The sequence below is a fragment of the Madurella fahalii genome (assembly GCF_045866475.1).
Source record: "Madurella fahalii IFM 68171 DNA, scaffold_1, whole genome shotgun sequence".
Classification (NCBI taxonomy): domain Eukaryota; kingdom Fungi; phylum Ascomycota; class Sordariomycetes; order Sordariales; genus Madurella; species Madurella fahalii.
Window position 1 is genome coordinate 2,045,698 of NW_027263971.1, and position 18,553 is coordinate 2,064,250.

The 18,553-nt window shown below is 57.0% G+C and overlaps 4 protein-coding genes across 4 annotated transcripts; 2 read left to right on the forward strand and 2 right to left on the reverse strand.

The window, feature by feature from the left end:
* Window positions 1-1,947: 1,947 nt before the first annotated feature.
* Window positions 1,948-6,227, forward strand: NIK1 (histidine kinase osmosensor; the record flags this gene model as incomplete). Its single annotated transcript, XM_071056055.1, has 6 exons — window positions 1,948-2,734; window positions 2,815-2,847; window positions 2,923-3,749; window positions 3,809-4,075; window positions 4,147-5,646; window positions 5,721-6,227. The coding sequence occupies 6 exons, from the start codon at window positions 1,948-1,950 to the stop codon at window positions 6,225-6,227; spliced, it is 3,921 nt and encodes a 1,306-aa protein (XP_070912156.1).
* A 2,020-nt stretch (window positions 6,228-8,247) lies between these two features.
* On the reverse strand, window positions 8,248-10,200 carry MFIFM68171_00634 (Non-histone chromosomal protein 6B; the record flags this gene model as incomplete). The annotated part of the gene is made up of 7 exons (XM_071056056.1): window positions 8,248-8,432; window positions 8,486-9,211; window positions 9,275-9,505; window positions 9,590-9,644; window positions 9,713-9,898; window positions 9,985-10,018; window positions 10,082-10,200. 7 exons carry the CDS (start codon window positions 10,198-10,200, stop codon window positions 8,248-8,250), a joined length of 1,536 nt encoding a protein of 511 aa, XP_070912157.1.
* A 3,443-nt stretch (window positions 10,201-13,643) lies between these two features.
* Window positions 13,644-14,943, forward strand: MFIFM68171_00635 (uncharacterized protein; the record flags this gene model as incomplete). The annotated part of the gene is made up of 3 exons (XM_071056057.1): window positions 13,644-13,817; window positions 13,972-13,991; window positions 14,775-14,943. 3 exons carry the CDS (start codon window positions 13,644-13,646, stop codon window positions 14,941-14,943), a joined length of 363 nt encoding a protein of 120 aa, XP_070912158.1.
* Window positions 14,944-15,407: 464 nt separating this feature from the next.
* On the reverse strand, window positions 15,408-18,326 carry MFIFM68171_00636 (Condensin complex subunit 2; the record flags this gene model as incomplete). Its single annotated transcript, XM_071056058.1, has 4 exons — window positions 15,408-15,701; window positions 15,814-17,472; window positions 17,533-18,139; window positions 18,238-18,326. The coding sequence occupies 4 exons, from the start codon at window positions 18,324-18,326 to the stop codon at window positions 15,408-15,410; spliced, it is 2,649 nt and encodes an 882-aa protein (XP_070912159.1).
* Window positions 18,327-18,553: the final 227 nt, after the last annotated feature.

Here is an 18,553-nt window from a genome sequence, read left to right on the forward strand (position 1 = left end):
ATCTCGTGCGTCCTGTTGCGTCTGGCAGCCGATGAGCCGGCCCTCGTTTGGACCAGAGAGCACCGGAAACCAACAATGGCCGGGAGCACCAGGTGAGAAAACCCGTTTCTCCTAGTCATTCCTTCACAGGCATTGGCTGCGAAGAAACGCTGTGGAGACTGAGCAGGCGCTCCGTTTGCTGCGCCTTGGTTTCCGGGGGGCCATCTCCCCGCTCCGCTGGCTGGCTGTGACTGGGCGAGTAAGGGTTTGGTACGACCCGACCGGTCGACGAGGGCCGGCGCTGCCGCAGTCCCATCCGGTAAGCAACTGGAGAGGCAAGGAACGGTTGTATGCACATAGCGGGAGGCGGGGGAGCGTACGGGGGAAAGGCCCTTGTACATACCTACTTCCCGACCTCACCTTTCCGATTTTGGCCAAGTGAATAGATTAAATCTCGACCACCGTTCTCGAAACCGATCAGGCGTGGGATGAGATGCAACTGGTGAGGCGGAAGACAGCAGGATGCGGTTGTCGGCAAGTAAACGAGCCATTCCCCCTAAGCCCCGCAGTGGCGTTTTGCAGGGCCGCTGTCGTTGCTCGAGAACATCAGGCGCGAAAAGGATGGCGACCTTTCTCCCTCTCGGGCATCTGGGAAGAGCATGCCACGGGTGCCCTGAAGCGGGGAACTGGGGAGCTGGGGAGCACGGCACCGTCCGCTTGTCGGGCAGGCCCCGTGTCTATCGCATTCGCTGCCTGAAACCTCGATTTGCTCATTCCGGGGCTTGGTCCGCATCCCATCAGCGCTCCGGGTTGGCTTGGGCTAGTTACTGTTAGTTAATGGGCCAAAGGCGCTCTGAATTATGCGGATAATGATACCGAGAGAATCCCTGGGCATGTTTTGCGGCGTCTTTGGGCCTCTGCACCCTCGTCCCTCCAACCTGGAAGTTTCCATCCCGGCTCGCGAGTCAGGAGTGGCCATCGCAACAGCCTTTCCCGTTCCCAAATTCTGCAAGCCTTGCAGTTGACAGGCCGGCTAGAACATTTCTCGACCGAGAGGAGACATAGCGACGAACAAAAAAAAAAAAAAGAAAACAACCAAAAACCGCCGATGCAAGTCCCAACAAGCCGGCCCGCTTGATGCACGTTAGGATAGCGAGGGCACACACTCAACAAAAGGTCGCCCGGATTTCCAGTTACCCGCTAGGCACCAAAAGGGGTTGTGGTGCAGGTGCAGTTGCAATTCGCAGGCTAGCGACAATCCCCCCCCTTGCTCGGGGCGGCTCGACTGGCGCCCCAGACTTCCCCATTCTCCTGCTCCTCCTCCTCCTCCTCCTCCTCCTTGCTTCAAAGGCCGTCTTCTGCTGCCTTCTGGCGCGGTTCCAGTCGTGCACACTCTCTTTAGCGAGCTTTCCTACTCCCTCCCCTCGACTTCCCCTCCCTCCGCCTCGCTCCTTCAACCCGCGCCTACACACGACAGAATCCAGCCAGGGCGAACGAGGGGACCGAAACAGAGGTCAACGACGCGTCTCCGCTTCGCCCAGGTTCGGGCGGATACGCAGCGGGCAATTCAGCCATTCGCTTGGCTTTTTTGCTTTCGACAAGACACTGCAGTTTTTTTGCGTCCTAGCCCGCCCCCAACGTTAGCCGACAGTCTCCAGCGCCGACCCGTCCACAGATCGGCTCCCCGGCCATCTTCAACCATTCCCACCGCCCACAACTGCGGATAGTCGTTCCATCAATTGGCGGTTCGGAAACCCTTCGTGAACCGAGCGGCAAAACACTCCCCGTATGAAGACCTGTTCTTCACGCAAAAGGCACTAGTCCGCCACTCCCTTACCGACCGATCAACCGGCAGCCGACATTCTCAAGCCCCCGTCGCAGCCCCCCTCGTTTCTACTGCGCGCTGCCGTCCAGTGAATCGGTCCCCCTCCCACGACCGCGGCGTTGACGCCGTCCCGTGTCGCAACAATGAGCGGCGACTCTTCCCTGGCAGTCATCGCTGCTGTCATCAAATCTCTTGCAGTAGACCCGACGACTCCCCCGGTCTCCGCTACTGACTGTCCCAACGTCAAGCTCCCGGGCCCCGACACACCCGAAAAGGTAAACCTGGAACGTGAGCTCTCTGCGCTCGCCCTCCGCGTGCAACACCTGGAGGCCAAGGCAAACTCGTCGGCGGCAAATGTCTTCCCCGACACGCCCAATGAGACGGTCGACCCCCTCTTCGCAGACGAGCGGGTCAGGGCTGGAAAACCGAAATATCCCCCCGCCCTCCCCCGCAATGGCTTTATCGACGAGGCGCTCGAGGGGCTCCGAGAGCACGTCGACGACCAATCAAAGCTCCTCGACAGCCAGCGCCAGGAGCTAGCCGGTGTGAATGCGCAACTGCTGGAGCAGAAGCAGCTGCAGGAGAAGGCCCTTGCCATTATCGAACAAGAGCGAGTCGCAACCCTGGAGCGCGAGCTGTGGAAACATCAGAAGGCGAACGAGGCCTTCCAGAAGGCGTTGCGTGAGATTGGTGAGATCGTTACGGCCGTCGCACGCGGCGACCTGTCCAAGAAGGTCAGAATGAACAACGTGGAAATGGACCCTGAAATCACAACATTCAAGCGTACCATCAATACCATGATGGACCAGCTGCAAGTCTTCTCGAGCGAGGTGTCCCGCGTCGCCCGCGAAGTGGGAACCGAGGGCATCCTGGGCGGTCAAGCTCAGATCGAGGGAGTCGACGGCACCTGGAAAGAACTGACTGATAATGGTGCGTACCCTCCACCCAAAACCCCCAGGCAGGTTCTTTGCTGGTAGGGGCTGTGTCGGTATTAACTCTTTTGACTCTAGTGAACGTCATGGCGCAGAATCTCACAGACCAAGGTAAGAAATACTTCCGCAACTGGGTCTCTGAGGAAGGGAAAATGAATCCCCCCGGCTAACCTCTGCAAAACCCAGTGCGCGAAATCGCATCCGTAACAACGGCTGTCGCCCACGGTGATCTCACTCAGAAGATTGAACGTCCTGCCAAGGGTGAGATCCTTCAGCTCCAGCAGACCATCAATACAATGGTGGATCAGCTGCGGACATTTGCCTCGGAAGTCACACGCGTCGCTAGAGACGTCGGGACTGAAGGCATCCTCGGCGGCCAGGCCGATGTCGAGGGGGTGCAGGGCATGTGGAACGAGTTGACGGTCAATGTGAACGCCATGGCCAATAACCTGACCACACAAGTACGAGACATCATCAAGGTTACCACGGCCGTCGCCAAAGGAGATCTTACCCAGAAGGTGCAAGCTGAGTGCCGAGGCGAGATATTTGAGCTCAAGAAGACCATCAACTCCATGGTGGACCAGCTGCAGCAGTTTGCCCGCGAGGTCACCAAGATTGCCAGGGAAGTGGGAACCGAGGGAAGATTAGGTGGCCAGGCAACTGTCCACGATGTCCAGGGCACATGGAGGGACCTCACCGAGAATGTTAACGGCATGGCTATGAACTTAACCACCCAGGTGCGTGAGATTGCCGCCGTCACGACGGCCGTCGCGCGGGGCGATCTCACTAGGAAAATCGGGGTCGAGGTCCGTGGCGAAATCCTGGACCTAAAAAACACCATCAATACTATGGTTGACCGCCTGGGGACCTTCGCCTTTGAGGTCAGCAAGGTCGCGAGAGAAGTCGGCACGGATGGTACCCTTGGCGGCCAAGCCCAGGTCGACAATGTCGAGGGCAAGTGGAAGGATCTCACCGAAAACGTCAACACCATGGCCAGAAATCTTACATCACAGGTATGTCCCACCACATCCGGCTCTGAGGATTCCCCAGCACGCTCACAGCCTCTCTCCAGGTGCGAGGCATTTCGACCGTCACACAGGCCATTGCAAACGGCGACATGAGTCGCAAGATCGATGTCGAGGCCAAGGGCGAGATACTCATTCTGAAGGAGACGATCAACAACATGGTTGACCGACTGTCCATCTTCTGCAACGAGGTGCAAAGGGTGGCCAAGGATGTCGGGGTCGACGGCATCATGGGTGGCCAGGCCGATGTTGCCGGCCTGAAAGGGAGGTGGAAGGAAATCACCACCGACGTCAACACGATGGCGAACAACCTTGTAAGTTGCCTCGACAAATTCTCCTACGAGATCCGTCTATGTTTCTTTGGTGACTGACGTAGCTTTGACAGACTGCCCAAGTGCGAGCATTCGGTGACATCACGAACGCAGCAACAGACGGCGATTTCACCAAGCTTGTCGAGGTGGAGGCCTCGGGCGAGATGGACGAGCTCAAGAAGAAAATCAACCAGATGGTCTACAACCTCCGGGACAGCATCCAGAGGAACACGCAGGCCAGGGAAGCGGCCGAGCTAGCCAACAAGACAAAGTCGGAATTCCTCGCCAACATGTCGCACGAGATACGGACGCCCATGAACGGCATCATCGGGATGACGCAGCTTACGCTTGACACGGACCTGACGCAGTACCAGAGGGAGATGCTCAACATCGTCAATTCGCTAGCCAACAGCTTGCTAACCATCATCGACGACATTCTGGACTTGTCCAAAATCGAAGCGCGGAGGATGGTCATCGAGGAGATACCGTACACATTACGGGGAACCGTTTTCAACGCGCTCAAGACCTTGGCCGTCAAGGCCAACGAGAAGTTTTTGGACCTCACGTACCGCGTCGACAGTTCCGTGCCCGACCACGTCGTAGGCGATTCATTCAGATTACGCCAGATCATCCTGAACCTGGTTGGCAATGCCATCAAATTCACCGAGCATGGTGAGGTCAGCCTCACAATCCAGAAGGCGTCCCAGGTGCAGTCTTCGGGGCCAGACGAGTATGCTATCGAGTTCGTCGTGTCGGACACTGGCATCGGCATCCCGTCTGATAAGCTGGACTTGATCTTTGATACGTTCCAACAGGCTGACGGCTCAATGACGCGCAAGTTCGGCGGTACCGGGCTGGGCCTATCCATCTCCAAGAGGCTCGTCAACCTGATGGGTGGCGACGTGTGGGTCAAGAGCGAGTACGGAAAGGGCAGCAAGTTCTACTTCACCTGCATTGTCCGACTGGCCGGCAGCGACATTTCGTTGATCGCGAAGCAGCTCAACCCTTACAAGGGGCACCAGGTTCTGTTCATCGACAAGGGCAGGACCGGGCACGGCACGGAGATCGCGAAGATGCTCAAGGCCCTGGGCTTGGTCCCTATCGTCGTGGACAACGAGAAGAACTCGGCATTGGAGAAGGCGCGTGCCCAAGGGTCGTCCCCTTACGACGTCATCATTGTCGATTCCATCGAGGATGCCCGGCGGCTGCGTTCGGTCGACGACTTCAAGTACCTCCCCATTGTGCTCCTAGCACCCGTCGTTCACGTGTCGCTCAAGTCGTGTCTCGACTTGGGCATCACGTCGTACATGACAACACCGTGCAAGCTGATTGACCTCGGAAATGGCATGGTGCCGGCGCTGGAGAACCGGGCCACACCCTCGCTGGCCGATAACACCCGCTCGTTTGAGATCCTGTTGGCCGAAGACAATACCGTCAACCAGAGGCTCGCGGTGAAGATACTCGAGAAGTACCACCACGTAGTCACCGTGGTAGGAAACGGCGAGGAGGCAGTCGAGGCGGTGAAGCGGAAGAAGTTTGATGTCATATTGATGGACGTTCAGATGCCAATCATGGTGAGTTCACACAATACCGCACGCTGACCCGGATTCTAGATATCCTAGATGACTGACAAGCGATACCACCACAGGGCGGTTTCGAAGCCACAGGCAAGATCCGCGAATACGAACGCAGCCTCGGCAGCCAGCGGACGCCCATCATCGCCCTGACGGCGCACGCCATGATGGGAGACAGAGAAAAGTGCATCCAGGCGCAGATGGACGAGTATCTATCCAAGCCTCTACAACAAAACCACCTTATCCAGACCATCCTCAAATGCGCGACGCTCGGCGGGCAGCTACTCGAGAAGAACCGGGAACGGGAGCTGGCCCGCGCCGCCGACGCAGCCACGGGAGGGCGGCGCGACAACGGCACCCTGACGGCGTACCAGCAGCATCACCACCAGGCCGCGGCGGCTGCGGCGGCATCGGCAGTGGCATCGGCAGCCACCCGACCACCGCTGGTGTCGCGCGCCCGCACGGCGGCCGAGGGGCTCACGAGCGGCCTGGAGAGCCCGTCACTCGTGACGGCCAACCACGACGACCCTCTAAGCAGGGCAGCTACCAGCCTTTCCGAACCGAGTGTCCACACGTCGTGAAGTGGGACCCGGAAGATTTTTGGTCGGCTTCTTTCGTGTTTTTAAATCCACGTCGCCGCTGATGTCCGGTTTGGCAGTTCCTTCTGAGGCTTCTTAGCACTTGAAGTGGGCGGACAAAATCCCCTGGAGGCTCGCCCTGCTCTCGTCACTGGCAATTCAGCGTTGATGTTCTTGTGTGTCTGGGGGTTGGGGCGGCTTTGGGTTTCTCGGTCTTGGTCTGGTCCCGGGTTGGTCTGTTGGGTGTTGTTGTCTTTGTTCTGGTGGTGATGGCGGCTACACGATGTGGTTGTGATTTTTGCGTCTGCGTATATTTTGGTCTGGTCTCTCTTGGTTTTCGGTTTCTTTCTTTTCTTTTTTTCTTTTCTTCCCTTTCCTTCCATTTTCTTTTTCTATTTCGTAACTGTCGTTGCATGTGATACCTACCCTGGTTAGAAACGTCTCATTTATTTCATAGTTGTTGGTGCTGCTGCTGCTGCTACTGCTGATGATGATATTGCCGTTTGGGGGGTTTCCCGATCTTCGCATCGTACACCCTTTTCTTCCTCTACTAAGTACTACGCTATTCCTGTCAGTAGCCAGGTTCAGGCGTGCTACCCCTATTATGCGCGGTTTGCAAACATTATGGGCATTTTACGGGTTTGTTACGGGTTTGTTACGGGTTTGTTTTTGTTTATGTTTTGTCCCGTGTTGTTGTTTTGGGGAAGAGGAGTAGAGTATTATACAAAGCGCTATTCAGTTATCAGTTACAAAACCAAGGCAAAGGCGAAGCAAAGCATCTCCAGTTGGTTGTTCAAGTTCAGTCTGGTCAAACCGTGTTTTGCAGCGGGTTATGTGTTTGCCATGCTTTTTTTGGTGTATTTCTCATATTGTATACCGTGTGATGCTCTCATCCTACCAGCGAAGCGACGTCGTTATCAGTCGACCCATCACGGACGTAGGAAGAATCGATGTTGAGGTTGTATAAGGAGATTTTACAAAAGCGTGGCAGGACAAGGCTGGCACGTTGCCATTCTGATTCCCCCATGGGTAAGCGCGGGCTACACGTCTTAGTGGGCAATGGATAGAGATGCCCGGCGATAAAGGATCGACGAGGCCAAGGAGCGTGGCCGAACTTGACACGAAGTGCTAGTGCACATGTACAACCAACGACCACTGCTCGCCAGGACATAACTTCCAAGCGAAGTGATCCTGCTGTTCTCGCTGGCTGTGCGGACTGAGTGTGGCAACTCTCTATGGGCATGATCGATATGCAGACCGAGCCAGAGACCGCCGCTAAGCACAGCCAGTCAGCCGTTCGAAACACGCGTCCCAACTTTCGAGAGCACCGATGGGGTGGTGTTGTCAAATCTCCGGGCCGCTCCGCTCTTGGGACGGACTCGATGTCGTCCGAGTTTGCTAGGACGTACGAATTCGAATATTGAGACGGCACTATCTGTCAGGTAATCCGTCGATCTGACTGGATCCGTGGATAACGCGGGCTAGGACAAATGGGTTGCGGTCCGTTGTGGCGACCTGCGGCGCCAATCACAAACGCACGAGAACACGAGAACGAAGGCTACTCGATGTCTAGTGTTGCTCCACCCGCTGTACCTTGCTTCGCCCAAGATTATACCGGCGATGGCAACCCAACGGTCATGTATAACCATGCCTCTCCAAGTGTACCGTGAAATATGTATTTATATACGAGACAGCATCTTATTATCAAGAAGTTGTCCTATCCATTGCCCGGATGAACCCCAACATGTTGCCTCTTGTCCACAACGGGGTAAAAACGCCTGATGCCTTGCGGTGGTAACGATAGTAGTTACAATTCCCTGTATTGGAAGAAAAGCCCATTCCACCCGTTTAAATCATGCATTCCCTCCTGTTCGGTATGCTGTAAAGATCAAATCCCAAGCTGAAATCCGCAGAGCTAGAGGGTATCCAATGCGAGAAGTATACGAGACAATGAAGAGGGAGAAAAGCGCCAACATGGTGAGTGGGAAACGTCCCGAGTTAGCGCTGGGGACCGAGCGAGCAATCAATGAGCTCGGCGGTCAACTATCTCACCCGCCTTTAGCAAGGCGCTCATACCGTCAAGACTGGCGTTATGCTTTCCTTGATGCGGTAGCCGGATGGGTGATGACGTAGCCGGAGGGTAGAAGGCCGAACTGATGGAATGCGAGCTCAGTGGGGCGTGTGGGAGTGAAGGCCCGGCGTGAAAACCTTTGGTACCCATGTCAGCAACGTTCCAGGATTCGGGCGGTTGAAAGGCGCACCGTTGATCGCTGGCAGTGCGGTGGCACCAGTCTGAGCCTGGTGCGCATGCAGAAGCTTCTGTTCCAGGTGGAAAGAACTTGAGTGGAGTGGGTGCGGTGGCTGGCTAGCCTCAAAAGTAGGCTCCGGCCTTGACTCCAACAGTGCGCGAATGGGTAAGGGACCGTCGGCTGGTGTCCGAGACCTGCCAAAGGATGCATTTGAAGACGAACTTCTGGACGATGTCTGTTCGCCCTTGAATGTTGCCGGCCGCGCATCGACGCCTGGGAAGTGGAACCCGTTGGCTTCGCATGATTGGGTGACTCCTCCTCGCAACCGATTCTGTCCATCGAATACGTCGGAGAGAGATGGGAGGTGCATTTGCGTGCTGAACTGCTCCGTGGCCCGGTCATCTCCTTGGTTGGCGCTCGCGGGTCCCGACAGCGGCGGCAGATCCCTCAGGTTGGCGCCGAAAGTTGGCGAGTGGTCGCCACTGCTTATGGCGGGAGAGTCCATAGACACCACTGGGGAAGCGGTCGACATGGACGGGGCCGCAGAAGCCGAATTCTGAGACTCGGTCATGGAAACAGAAGAGCCAAGCCTTTGCTGCCTCCCGGCGGGCGGCTCGCTCCCCTTACGACTCTCTGAGCCGCTCCCGCTCCTGCTCGTCCTGGTTGGTGTCGCGCTGGGGCTACTACGGCTTTGGCTCCCAGAGTCTGAGAGCCTCACTCTTTTGGATGCATCCTTGTCTGTCAAGCCGAAGATCATTAGCAGCATGTCCGATGCGGGGGTAGGCACCCAAGCGTACAGACCTTGCGATGGGGCATGCTTAGCCTTAAACTCCTGCAGATAGGCCATGTATTTTCTGTACTCGGGCGTCTTTTTGTATTCGGCGAGGTCGCTTAGGTACTTGTCCTTGATCGCTTGGGCTTGCGACTCGAACGGCTCCTTCTCAGCCGGAGACAGATTCTGCCAGTTCTCACCGACAAGCTTGGCAATCTCTGTGAAGGTCAAGTTACGGCCCTTGAGATCTTCGCGCATCTCTTTTCAAAAAGGGGTTGCGAGTTAGTAGCTTGGCTTATGAAGGGTGTCGCCAACACCATGGCTCATGTGGCCGTGCGGCTTACTGTTGGAGAAGAGCACGTATGCCGAAGGAGGTCGTTCTGGCGCATTTTCGTCGGGCTGGTCACGGCATCCACGTCAATCATGGGGCATTCGCAACACGGGCGCTCTCGGGGGGAGAGACTGACCTTTGGATGCCGCCGATATTTTCGTTTTGTGATGATAACGCCGACCGTTTCCCGGCCCTCGAGCTTTGGAGGATCGGCCCTGCATGGGTCCTGGAGCCTGAGTTCCTCAATGCTCGGTTGAGTCGGAGAGGTCAGGGACGCATCCGGTGCGACCCCGCGGGAATTGGCGATTTGCCTTTGCAGTTTCTGTTGACCGTCATCGTCAGCGCCATGTACCGTCCTCACGCCTGCCATTTGTGCGTAGCACATGACGTGGCAGGAAGGACACGTACCCGTCGATGACCAAGTTTCACTCCTAGCGCATCGCTACCAAAGTTGACGGGCATTAGCACGACAAGGAACTTTTTTTGGAAACATATTCCCACGTACAGGTCAGATTCGGTGATATCCAAGATGGTCTCCCATGTGTCGAACCCCTGCTCGAGAAACGCATCGAGATATTGGGAGATGCCCAACTCCCCAAAAATGGTTTCCAGTGGTCGCGTCATCCAGCCCAGCTGAGCACCTTTGTCGCTTTGAGGGAGAGAATCGTGTGTGTGCGAATATGCCCGCGCCCGGGGTTTGCTGCGCTCAGGCGGGGCGACCTTGACGTCGCGGGAACCTGAACGGCCGGGACCAACGTCGCGGGCCTGAGCTGTTGATCTTGGTCTTTTGAGTGAATGTCGGCTGACAACACTTCTGTTCCCAAGGGTGACGTCCAAGAGAGGGGACGGCCTTGGGATTCTTCGCGCACAGCTCTGACGTTGTAGACCTTCTGAAAAGCTCTTCTTTGAGTGCGCGCGCAACGACCACAGTTGGTGTTTACAGGTTTGGTGGTCGGAAAAGTCAATGAGCTATGCCGTGCTCGTGGGCTGCCTCGTCAGAGAAGCCGAGCGCGGGTATTTGTGTGTTCAGGCGACAGGGTGCCAAAGCAGAAACAACTGTCGTGAGTGGAGTCAATGGCAAATTCGAAGACGGATTCACTCATAACATGGAATTCTTGGAACAGGGCCTTCCGGGGGGGGGGGGGGGGGGGGGGGGGTGAGAAGTCAAAGATCTTGATGACATGGTGTATTGGAACGGGAAGCAATGGATGTGGGACGAAACCGGCATGGGCAAGGCTAACATGGTTGATGATGCAGCTATTGGGAAAGGGGACTTACACCGAACGGGAAAGGACGAGGTAATTGCGCTCCGGGCCGGGCGAACGTGCGTGCGGCGTGAAATTAAAACGGGAATGTTGATCTGTGTTCGGGTTCTAGACTGTCGTCAGAACCAGGCGGACGAAGCTCTGGAGAGACTCTGTCAGCTCGCGTGGACCGATAGTTGCAGCCCCAGACTCGTTCATGAATGTACGTGTCCAGGTTGGGCGAAGTGCGAGAATTGGTCGATTACCTGCTTTTGGGGTCGTCTATGCGCGTGTTGCTCTTGCGGGTCCGGCGAGCTTCTCGTACACGCTCCTATGCAACCGGTGCGGCCTCGTGTGTGTAGCGTCCGAGACGGCAGAAGCGAGCGCAGGCGCAGATGTCACGAACGGCCCGGTTGCCAGTCCAGTGTTGAGGTCTTGTTGACGAACTCCTGTTGCAGACGGAGCCGGGCAAGAATTCAAATAATGCAGGGTCAACAGCTACCTGGTGCGTTTCTGTTAATGAGACTGTGCCCAGTACGGGGAACTTCCAAGGCGTGTGTCGAGAATTATCCCAACGGGAATGTCAACGAGACAGGGCTGGTACGGTGCAGTACCGAGGCGCAGAGACGGAGAGAGACACAGCGACGCAAAGCGAACGCCAAGGATAGCAGCCAAAGTACACGGAGGTAGCGGCTACTCACCACCAGGCGTTGTTTGACCCGATCGACAACAACACTTGCGGTAATCAACGGCAGCTTCTCCACCGGCGTCTTACATGCACCAGGAACCCAGACAATCTTCGCGTGTTCGACGTAACTTAGTGTTCGTGGATGGGGGGGTAATAAAACCGTCCTCCCGGGCAGCAATAGGCAGAATGGTGTATTAAGTAAAATCTCGGCCTTTCAGCCAGGTATTCGGTGTTGCTTGATTCCCGTTGCCCCAAAGACCCCTCCCCTCTGCGCCTACGCTTAGTTGTGGCGGGCGCACAATCCGATTGCCATTTTGGACCAATGGGCAATTGTTCTATCTGGCAGATGGGAATGTGCGACGCGCAGCAATCCGCCCTCTGGTTCACTGGATACAAAGGGGCAAGGGGAAAAAAAAAAAATAGGTGAGCGGGACAACGCGGCAAAAGGGGGGATCGCCAGTTTGCGAACGACGAGCAAAGTAATGCCATCACAGGCGAGCCCTCGGAAATCGGCCAGCTGAGAGGATGGGAGAGTGACCAAGGAAGGATCTCGATCCCCATCGATGTCCAGGAGGCACATGAAAAACGTACGATTCTGAGGAATGGACGGCGTGGCTCGGCCAATCAGAGGCGGCCTGTCCGCCGCTTCCTCGACTTGGCGTAGCGGGCGCGGCGTCACGGTGGCAGGCGCGATCGGCAGCCAGCCAGTAGCCATCGCGATTCCCCTCCATGGCCTGTGCGTGTTCGGCAGCTGCTTCGTCCCGATTGAGAATCTTTTCACGTCAACACCGGTTTCGTTTTGGTCGCAGCGCCAGGTGCAAGCTTAGGTGTCATTTACTGCGCAGGGGTCCTTTGCTGGAGTTGTGCGGGGAGCCGGACTCGTGCCGGCGGGGTGCGCGGGAATGCCATCATCGACAAAAAAAATATGCGTGGCCAACAATACCATCTCCCCGATCCATGATGATAGCGGTGATCTCTGTCAAACACCGGGGGCAGGCTTCTCTCCTCATACAGTTCCCCGGCCTCCCAACTAGCACACACCAATGGGAGAGGCGCTGCGACCCACAGGCAGATTGTTGTGTGCACACACTTCCGAGGGTGGCTGCGGATAAGCGCAAAGCTGGCCCAAAACAACGGACCATCAATCCTTGCGATACGACAGAATCGCCCTTCATCGGTTTCGGCGTTGTGGAAGAAGACTTACCGAGCAGCAGGGAGCTTCGGGGACTGTGCATCCCAGCACTGCACGAACAGCTCACTGGCTCGGCATCCCGCGCCCCATGCAAAAGGCTCTGAGAATGCCATTCATTGGGGGTAGTGTCTGTGTAGAATCCGTGCCACCACTCAGCCTCGCTGGAAATTGCCGGTTCAACGGGCATGGGATTTCCGATTCCAGGATAGACAAATGCGTGCCATCCGCGGTCTTCTGGTGGGGGGTCCACATGGTTGAATGGCAAGTGGTCCCAATTGGCTCGGGCGCCAGGCCCAGATTCCTGGAGATCGGGTGATGGCCTAGAACATTCGCCGTCACGTCACCTACCTCAGCGTCTTGGCGGGAGTCGGCTCTGCGGGCTTGACAAGGTCCATCTGCATCCCGCTGAACAGACGACAGGCGTGCCGAACTCGATCGTTCCCGGCGGCGAATACCGTATTAGTGCGTTTTTGCCGTGACAGAGAGGTCGAAAAACCTGACGGCGGCGAACGGGTCCACGGCCCAGCAAGGCTCGGTTGGCGCGGCATCGCAAGGGGTTCGGCAGCCGTCCCAAAGCGCCGTAGTCTTGCTGCAAGAATCGTACGTTGTCTGGGAGGGGTATGTCCCAGCGCCGCACCGATCACCGGAACCTTCTTCTCTCTCTCTCGATTTTGCAACACGCCAAGGCAAATCACACTTTTCCAGCAATAGCCCGATCAGCCCCAAAGCGGTGAAGTGCGATCGCAGGAGCACCTTACTCTACGTACAGCCGGCAGTAACGTAGCTTTGCCATTCAAGCCGGGATAGCCAGTGAGTTGGCGTGGAGGGAACAACAAAGCCCGCCTTAGAGAGGGGTTTCTTCGGGCTCGTCGCGCCAGCCAACGAAGCATTCCGCATTCACATTCCACACGCGGTTCCCGTCGTGGGCTGCTCGGAACGCCCCATGGATCCAGCGGAAACCCTTCCCAAGCCCCAGGAGGTCCCCAACACGGGCGTCGATGCCAAGCCGGCAGAGGCTGCTGCTGATGGCGCCAATAATGGAAATGGAAATCCCTCGCGTCTGCCACCGCCGTCATCGCCATCATCATCGGCGTCGGTCGCCGACAGTCTGGCACAGGTATGTGCCGCCCCCTTCCAGCCTCGTCTCGAGAGAGATGCTTCGTCACAGGGGCAGCTATCTGCCCTAGTGTCCCCTGGAACCCCTTGTTCAGCCTTGCCTCTGCCTGCATCCCACCCCGCTGACGTGCCGTCCCTGCCGGGTCGTGGTCTAGGCCCTCAGAGACCTCGCTAGGTATGATACCACTTTCTCTGCCATCGCCCACGCCAATCTGGATGAGCAGGTTCTCGGTTCCCGGCCCCATGGACCGTCTTGTGACTTGTGTCCAAGAGATGGCATCCCTGCCTGAGTGCCTGAGAACCCCATCCCCCCATCTAGATGCCCTTCCTCACCGCTTCCAGGCGCGGATGTGATGGATCAAGTGCTGCGTGGAGGTCAGGAGGCGCCCTAGTGGGCCACGTCTACGACGAGTCGCGTAGCACAGGTACTGTACACACCCAGGTACACGGTTCGGCCATGGGACTTCCGGCTAGACCATGGGCAGGACAAGGGAGATGCTGCAGCATCAGGACCCTGAAAACGGTTCCCCGGGGGGCGAGGAGACCTGCAGGGTCCTATGATCACCAGAGTTTGCTGTCTAGCTTGCATGGTATGATGCGTTGTCAGGGCTCTGGGTGGGCAAGGGGCGGACTGCAGCTTGCAGCGCTAGCGCCTCCTCCTCCAGCTTCTCACTTTTCATTCACGTATTTATTTATTATCTTCTTGTCTTGTCTATCCCCTCTTTATTTATTTATTATTTATTATTTATTTATTTATTTTTATTTTTTTTTCCCCATTGAGTTGTTTCCCCCCTCCATTTATCCTCCCTGTCTACTTGGTTGAGAAGTTTGAGGTAGCGCGGAAGTACTGTCAAATCTTAGTTTTCTTATCTGGGATATTATTATACCAGTCGTTGATGCCGCTCGCAACATCTCTCACACAGCCGTGTTTGCGTATGCTGATAGTTGAACGCAACAGGGGTGAGCAGACGGCCACAACGCTTGAGGCGAATCTGACCGATCTGGAGGGCAAGCTGGACGCAATTCTGGCCTCCTTGGGCGTGTCAACGGACGATGAGGGCCCGGCCCCTGAGCAGGATACACGCCAGACGGATGGAAAGGCCGCCGATGGCGAAAAGAGATCATGATCCATGAGGTTCATGACACTCATAACGAGTTCCCCTGTGGCTGTACCAATACTCATTCTAAATCCGTAGCCGGAATGCCGGTATATGATCATGAGGATGACAATAGACCTTCGTGGATATCTAACCCACCCTTGGTCATAACCCGGTAGACGTGACAACTCAGGTGTAGAACCTCGGGTCGAGACAGTATCATTATCGTCAAAGCATCAGAAAATCAACCAATCCGAACCGTTACGTTGCCTTGCGTTGTCTTGCCATACACATTTCCTTCGCATCGCTCATCATCCCAACCAAGAGGGAGGGGAAATAAAAAAATAAAACCAAAACCCTTGTTTGCCCAGTTGTAGACCGACCGGCCGCTCATGCCATGCAACTAACTGCACACACATCATTCCACCCGCCCGTTGGAAAAAGGGCTGAAACCCCCGAAAACGCCGGTACCGGAAAGGAGGGGGCCGTTTGGCTCAGTCAGCCCCGTCCACTACCTCGGCCGACCAGTCCTTCCGGATGTGCAGCTCGTCCAACTCGGGCGTCTTGGTGATGACCAGACCCTTCTCGTTGGCCAGGTGCAGCAGGCAGATGAAGCAGTAGCTGGTCGAGATGTCGTCCATGACCGGCTTGGGGTAGACGCGCTGCAGGTCGTTCATGACGTCGGTGAACTTGAGGGTCGGGCCTTCTTGCTGGCGGCCGTCCAGGGGGAGCGATTTCGCTTGGGGCATGGGATCTTCGGCGGTTGGTGTTCTGGGGGGGTCCAAATCCTGTGTATCTGTGTCAGTTTGGGGGAGTTGGGGGTTTGAGGTCAACGGGAAAAACACAAAATAGGAGGAAAAAGGGGGGGCGGGGGGTAGAGGGAAAAATTAAGACACATACGTCCAACGTTTCAAGACCCATCCCCTTCCAAATCTCCTCCTTGAGCCGCCTCACGTCCACCTTCTTGGCCTTGCGCGCGTATTGCACGTACTCGGGCCTGACGCGCCTGCTCTGCGTCACGAGCATGGTGCCAAACGCCAGGTCGGCCGGGTTGGTCACCGTCATGCCGTTGAAGGCGCCCGTCATGCCCACGTCGCTCATCATCATGCCGCCAGGCCCACCAGCCTCGGGCGAGAAATGCTCGCGCGCGTCAGCGAACTCGTCCATGTCGTCGTCGTCGTCGCCGCCCGCGCCGCCCGCGAAGGGTAAGCCGTCGTCCTGGAAGAAGTTGGCGTCGTAGTCGCCTTGCGGGAGGGCTGATGACTCTCGGCTGGGGACGCCGTCGTCGGGGTTGAGTTGCGGCGGCTTCTGTGACGCCCAGAAGGCTTCGTCCATTTCGCCTTCGGGGATGTCGTTCTGGCGCTGGGTGTCGATGTTGCCTATCCGGCTGGACCCACCGAGCATGCGCCGCCTGCCCATGCGCGCCTTGGGCTTCAGGAACAGGCTGAGGAGCTGCTTGGAGCTAAAGTGCTTGTCGTCGGGGAGTAGGTTGCGCGACTTGGACTTCCAATCTTTCTTGGGCATGGAGATGGCCGAATTTGTCGAGGCCTGGGTGTAGATCACCTCGGCAACTGCCGGGTCAAGGGGCGACGCAAAGTCGATCTCGAATGGCTGCTTCTCCTTGCGTTGTCTTGTGGGTTCTGTGGGCTTGTTGACGTCCTTGATCTTCCGTATCCTCCAGTGCTCGGCGCTCGTCCAGTTCTTTTGGAGGGCTTGGTCGAAGTAGCTGAGGATGTCCTCGTGCATCTTGTCGGCCTTCTGGGCGTGGGTCATGGAGACCATAAAGTCGCCTTTCCCTGTATCCATCATGTCAACCCCGTCGCCCTCGCCCTCTACTCCCACAGGATCCCCTAGGTCAAACGCGCGCATCATCTGCGGCTCGAGAGCAGCCTCGCGCGCCCATGCCTCGCCTCCTTCGCCAAAATCGACATCGGCGCCCAAGTCGAACGTTCCAAGTCCATCCTCGTCGTCGAATCCCAGAGGGTTCTCCTCGTCGATGAACATGCCAGACTTGTCGCCGATCCCGCCAGGACCAGGGGTCTTCTCCTTGTCCTGGTCTTGGCGCCAGTCGTCCGGTGCCCGCAGGAAGGGGATATCCAGGGAGCCAGACGGGTCGCCGAGATCGAAGGTCTTCAGAGATGGGCAGACGTCCATGCTGTCCAGACGGCTCAGGTCGGGGAAATATCTTGCTCCAAGACCGGCGACATCAATCTCAACATCATCCTCCTCCTCCTCCTCCTCCACCACCTGGGGGGTAGGCGTCTCGTCCCGGTCGCCCATCGAGACATCGCCCTCAGCATCGACCTCCTCACCGTCGCCCCTGTGGCGGGACTTGGCTGCAGCCTCGGCGGCGTCGGCGGCGTCGTCGCTGCTGTCAAACACAATACGTCCCTGGGAGTCGATCATTAGATGATTCAGCAAAAGTCCCTTTGCGCCACCCTCGTCAAAGTCAGCCGAGGCCTTTTTGAACAGGGGGTCGACTGCGAATTCTAATTCCAATTTCTTCAACTGCAGGGATGCAAATGATGGCGCCAGGGTAGCCTCAGATGATCTCTGTGTCTGCCGTGCGGTTAGTATTGCAACTAGAGTGCCCGGCAGCAAGCGGGAAGACAGCGTTACCTTCTTCTTGGGCTTCTTGCGCACGTTGCCATCCTCATCGACCTCCTCTTCCTCGTCGTCCTCGTCTTCGCCCTCGCGGTCCTTCCTCTTGCTGTCGCGGCTATCGGCCAAACCGCTGAGCAGTTTCCCCGTCTCAGTGGCAACGCTGTCAACTCTACTCGTGTAGATCTTGACGCAGCCGTCGAGAGTGCAGCTGGCTTTTTGGAAGTTGACGCCGTCGCCCTCTTTTAGCAGCGACATGTCGTGGAAGTAGTCGATCAGCGCAAAGTTCCATGAGTTAGCCGCGTTGATCTTGTTGTCGGTCGCCATCTTCATCCACTCCTCGAAATTGGCCAGGATGGGCACCCGCTTCATGGGGGTCACGGCCTTGCCGCCCACGACGAGCTGCTCGTCATCATCTAGCACCATGACACCACTCCTACGCTGCCGCGGAGTGCGGGGGTTCGAGCTCGGTGATCCGCCATTGTCCAGGTCGTTGAGAGTTGCGCTCGCCTTGCGCGGTGTGCTTGTCGCTGCGGCCCGGAGCTGGTTGATCTGGGCCTCGTGGGCGGCCTTGCGCCCATGCGAGCGCTGTGCTTTTTCTTGCGCATCATCGTTCAGTGGGATCCTGCTCGACATGCGATTTAGCGGCCGTTCCCATCCCTTGGGCCGGAGTGCTCAATTTCGTTGCGGGGAAACCCAAAAAAGCGACGCAATGCGACTCACTTGACGGGCGATTTAAACGGCGAGGCAAGCAGAGACCCCGAAACGGTCCTGCTCCCGCTTCTGCGCGGGCCCTGGGCAACTCGAGGCATCTTTGTCGTGGCGTCGTGGTGTTGTTGCAGCACAAATGCGCTCGTCGCCGCCGATTGAAGATTTGGCGCCGCCAAAGTGTTTGTTTACTTCGGCTTGGTTCAGCCTGGATGCGCCCGTGATTGGATGACTTGGGGTCCATAAGCAGAATCACGTGATGATAAGCCGTTTCCCCGCTGATATTTCCGTGCCACCTGAACGAGCCACTGACGTGACGCATCCCAAAAGC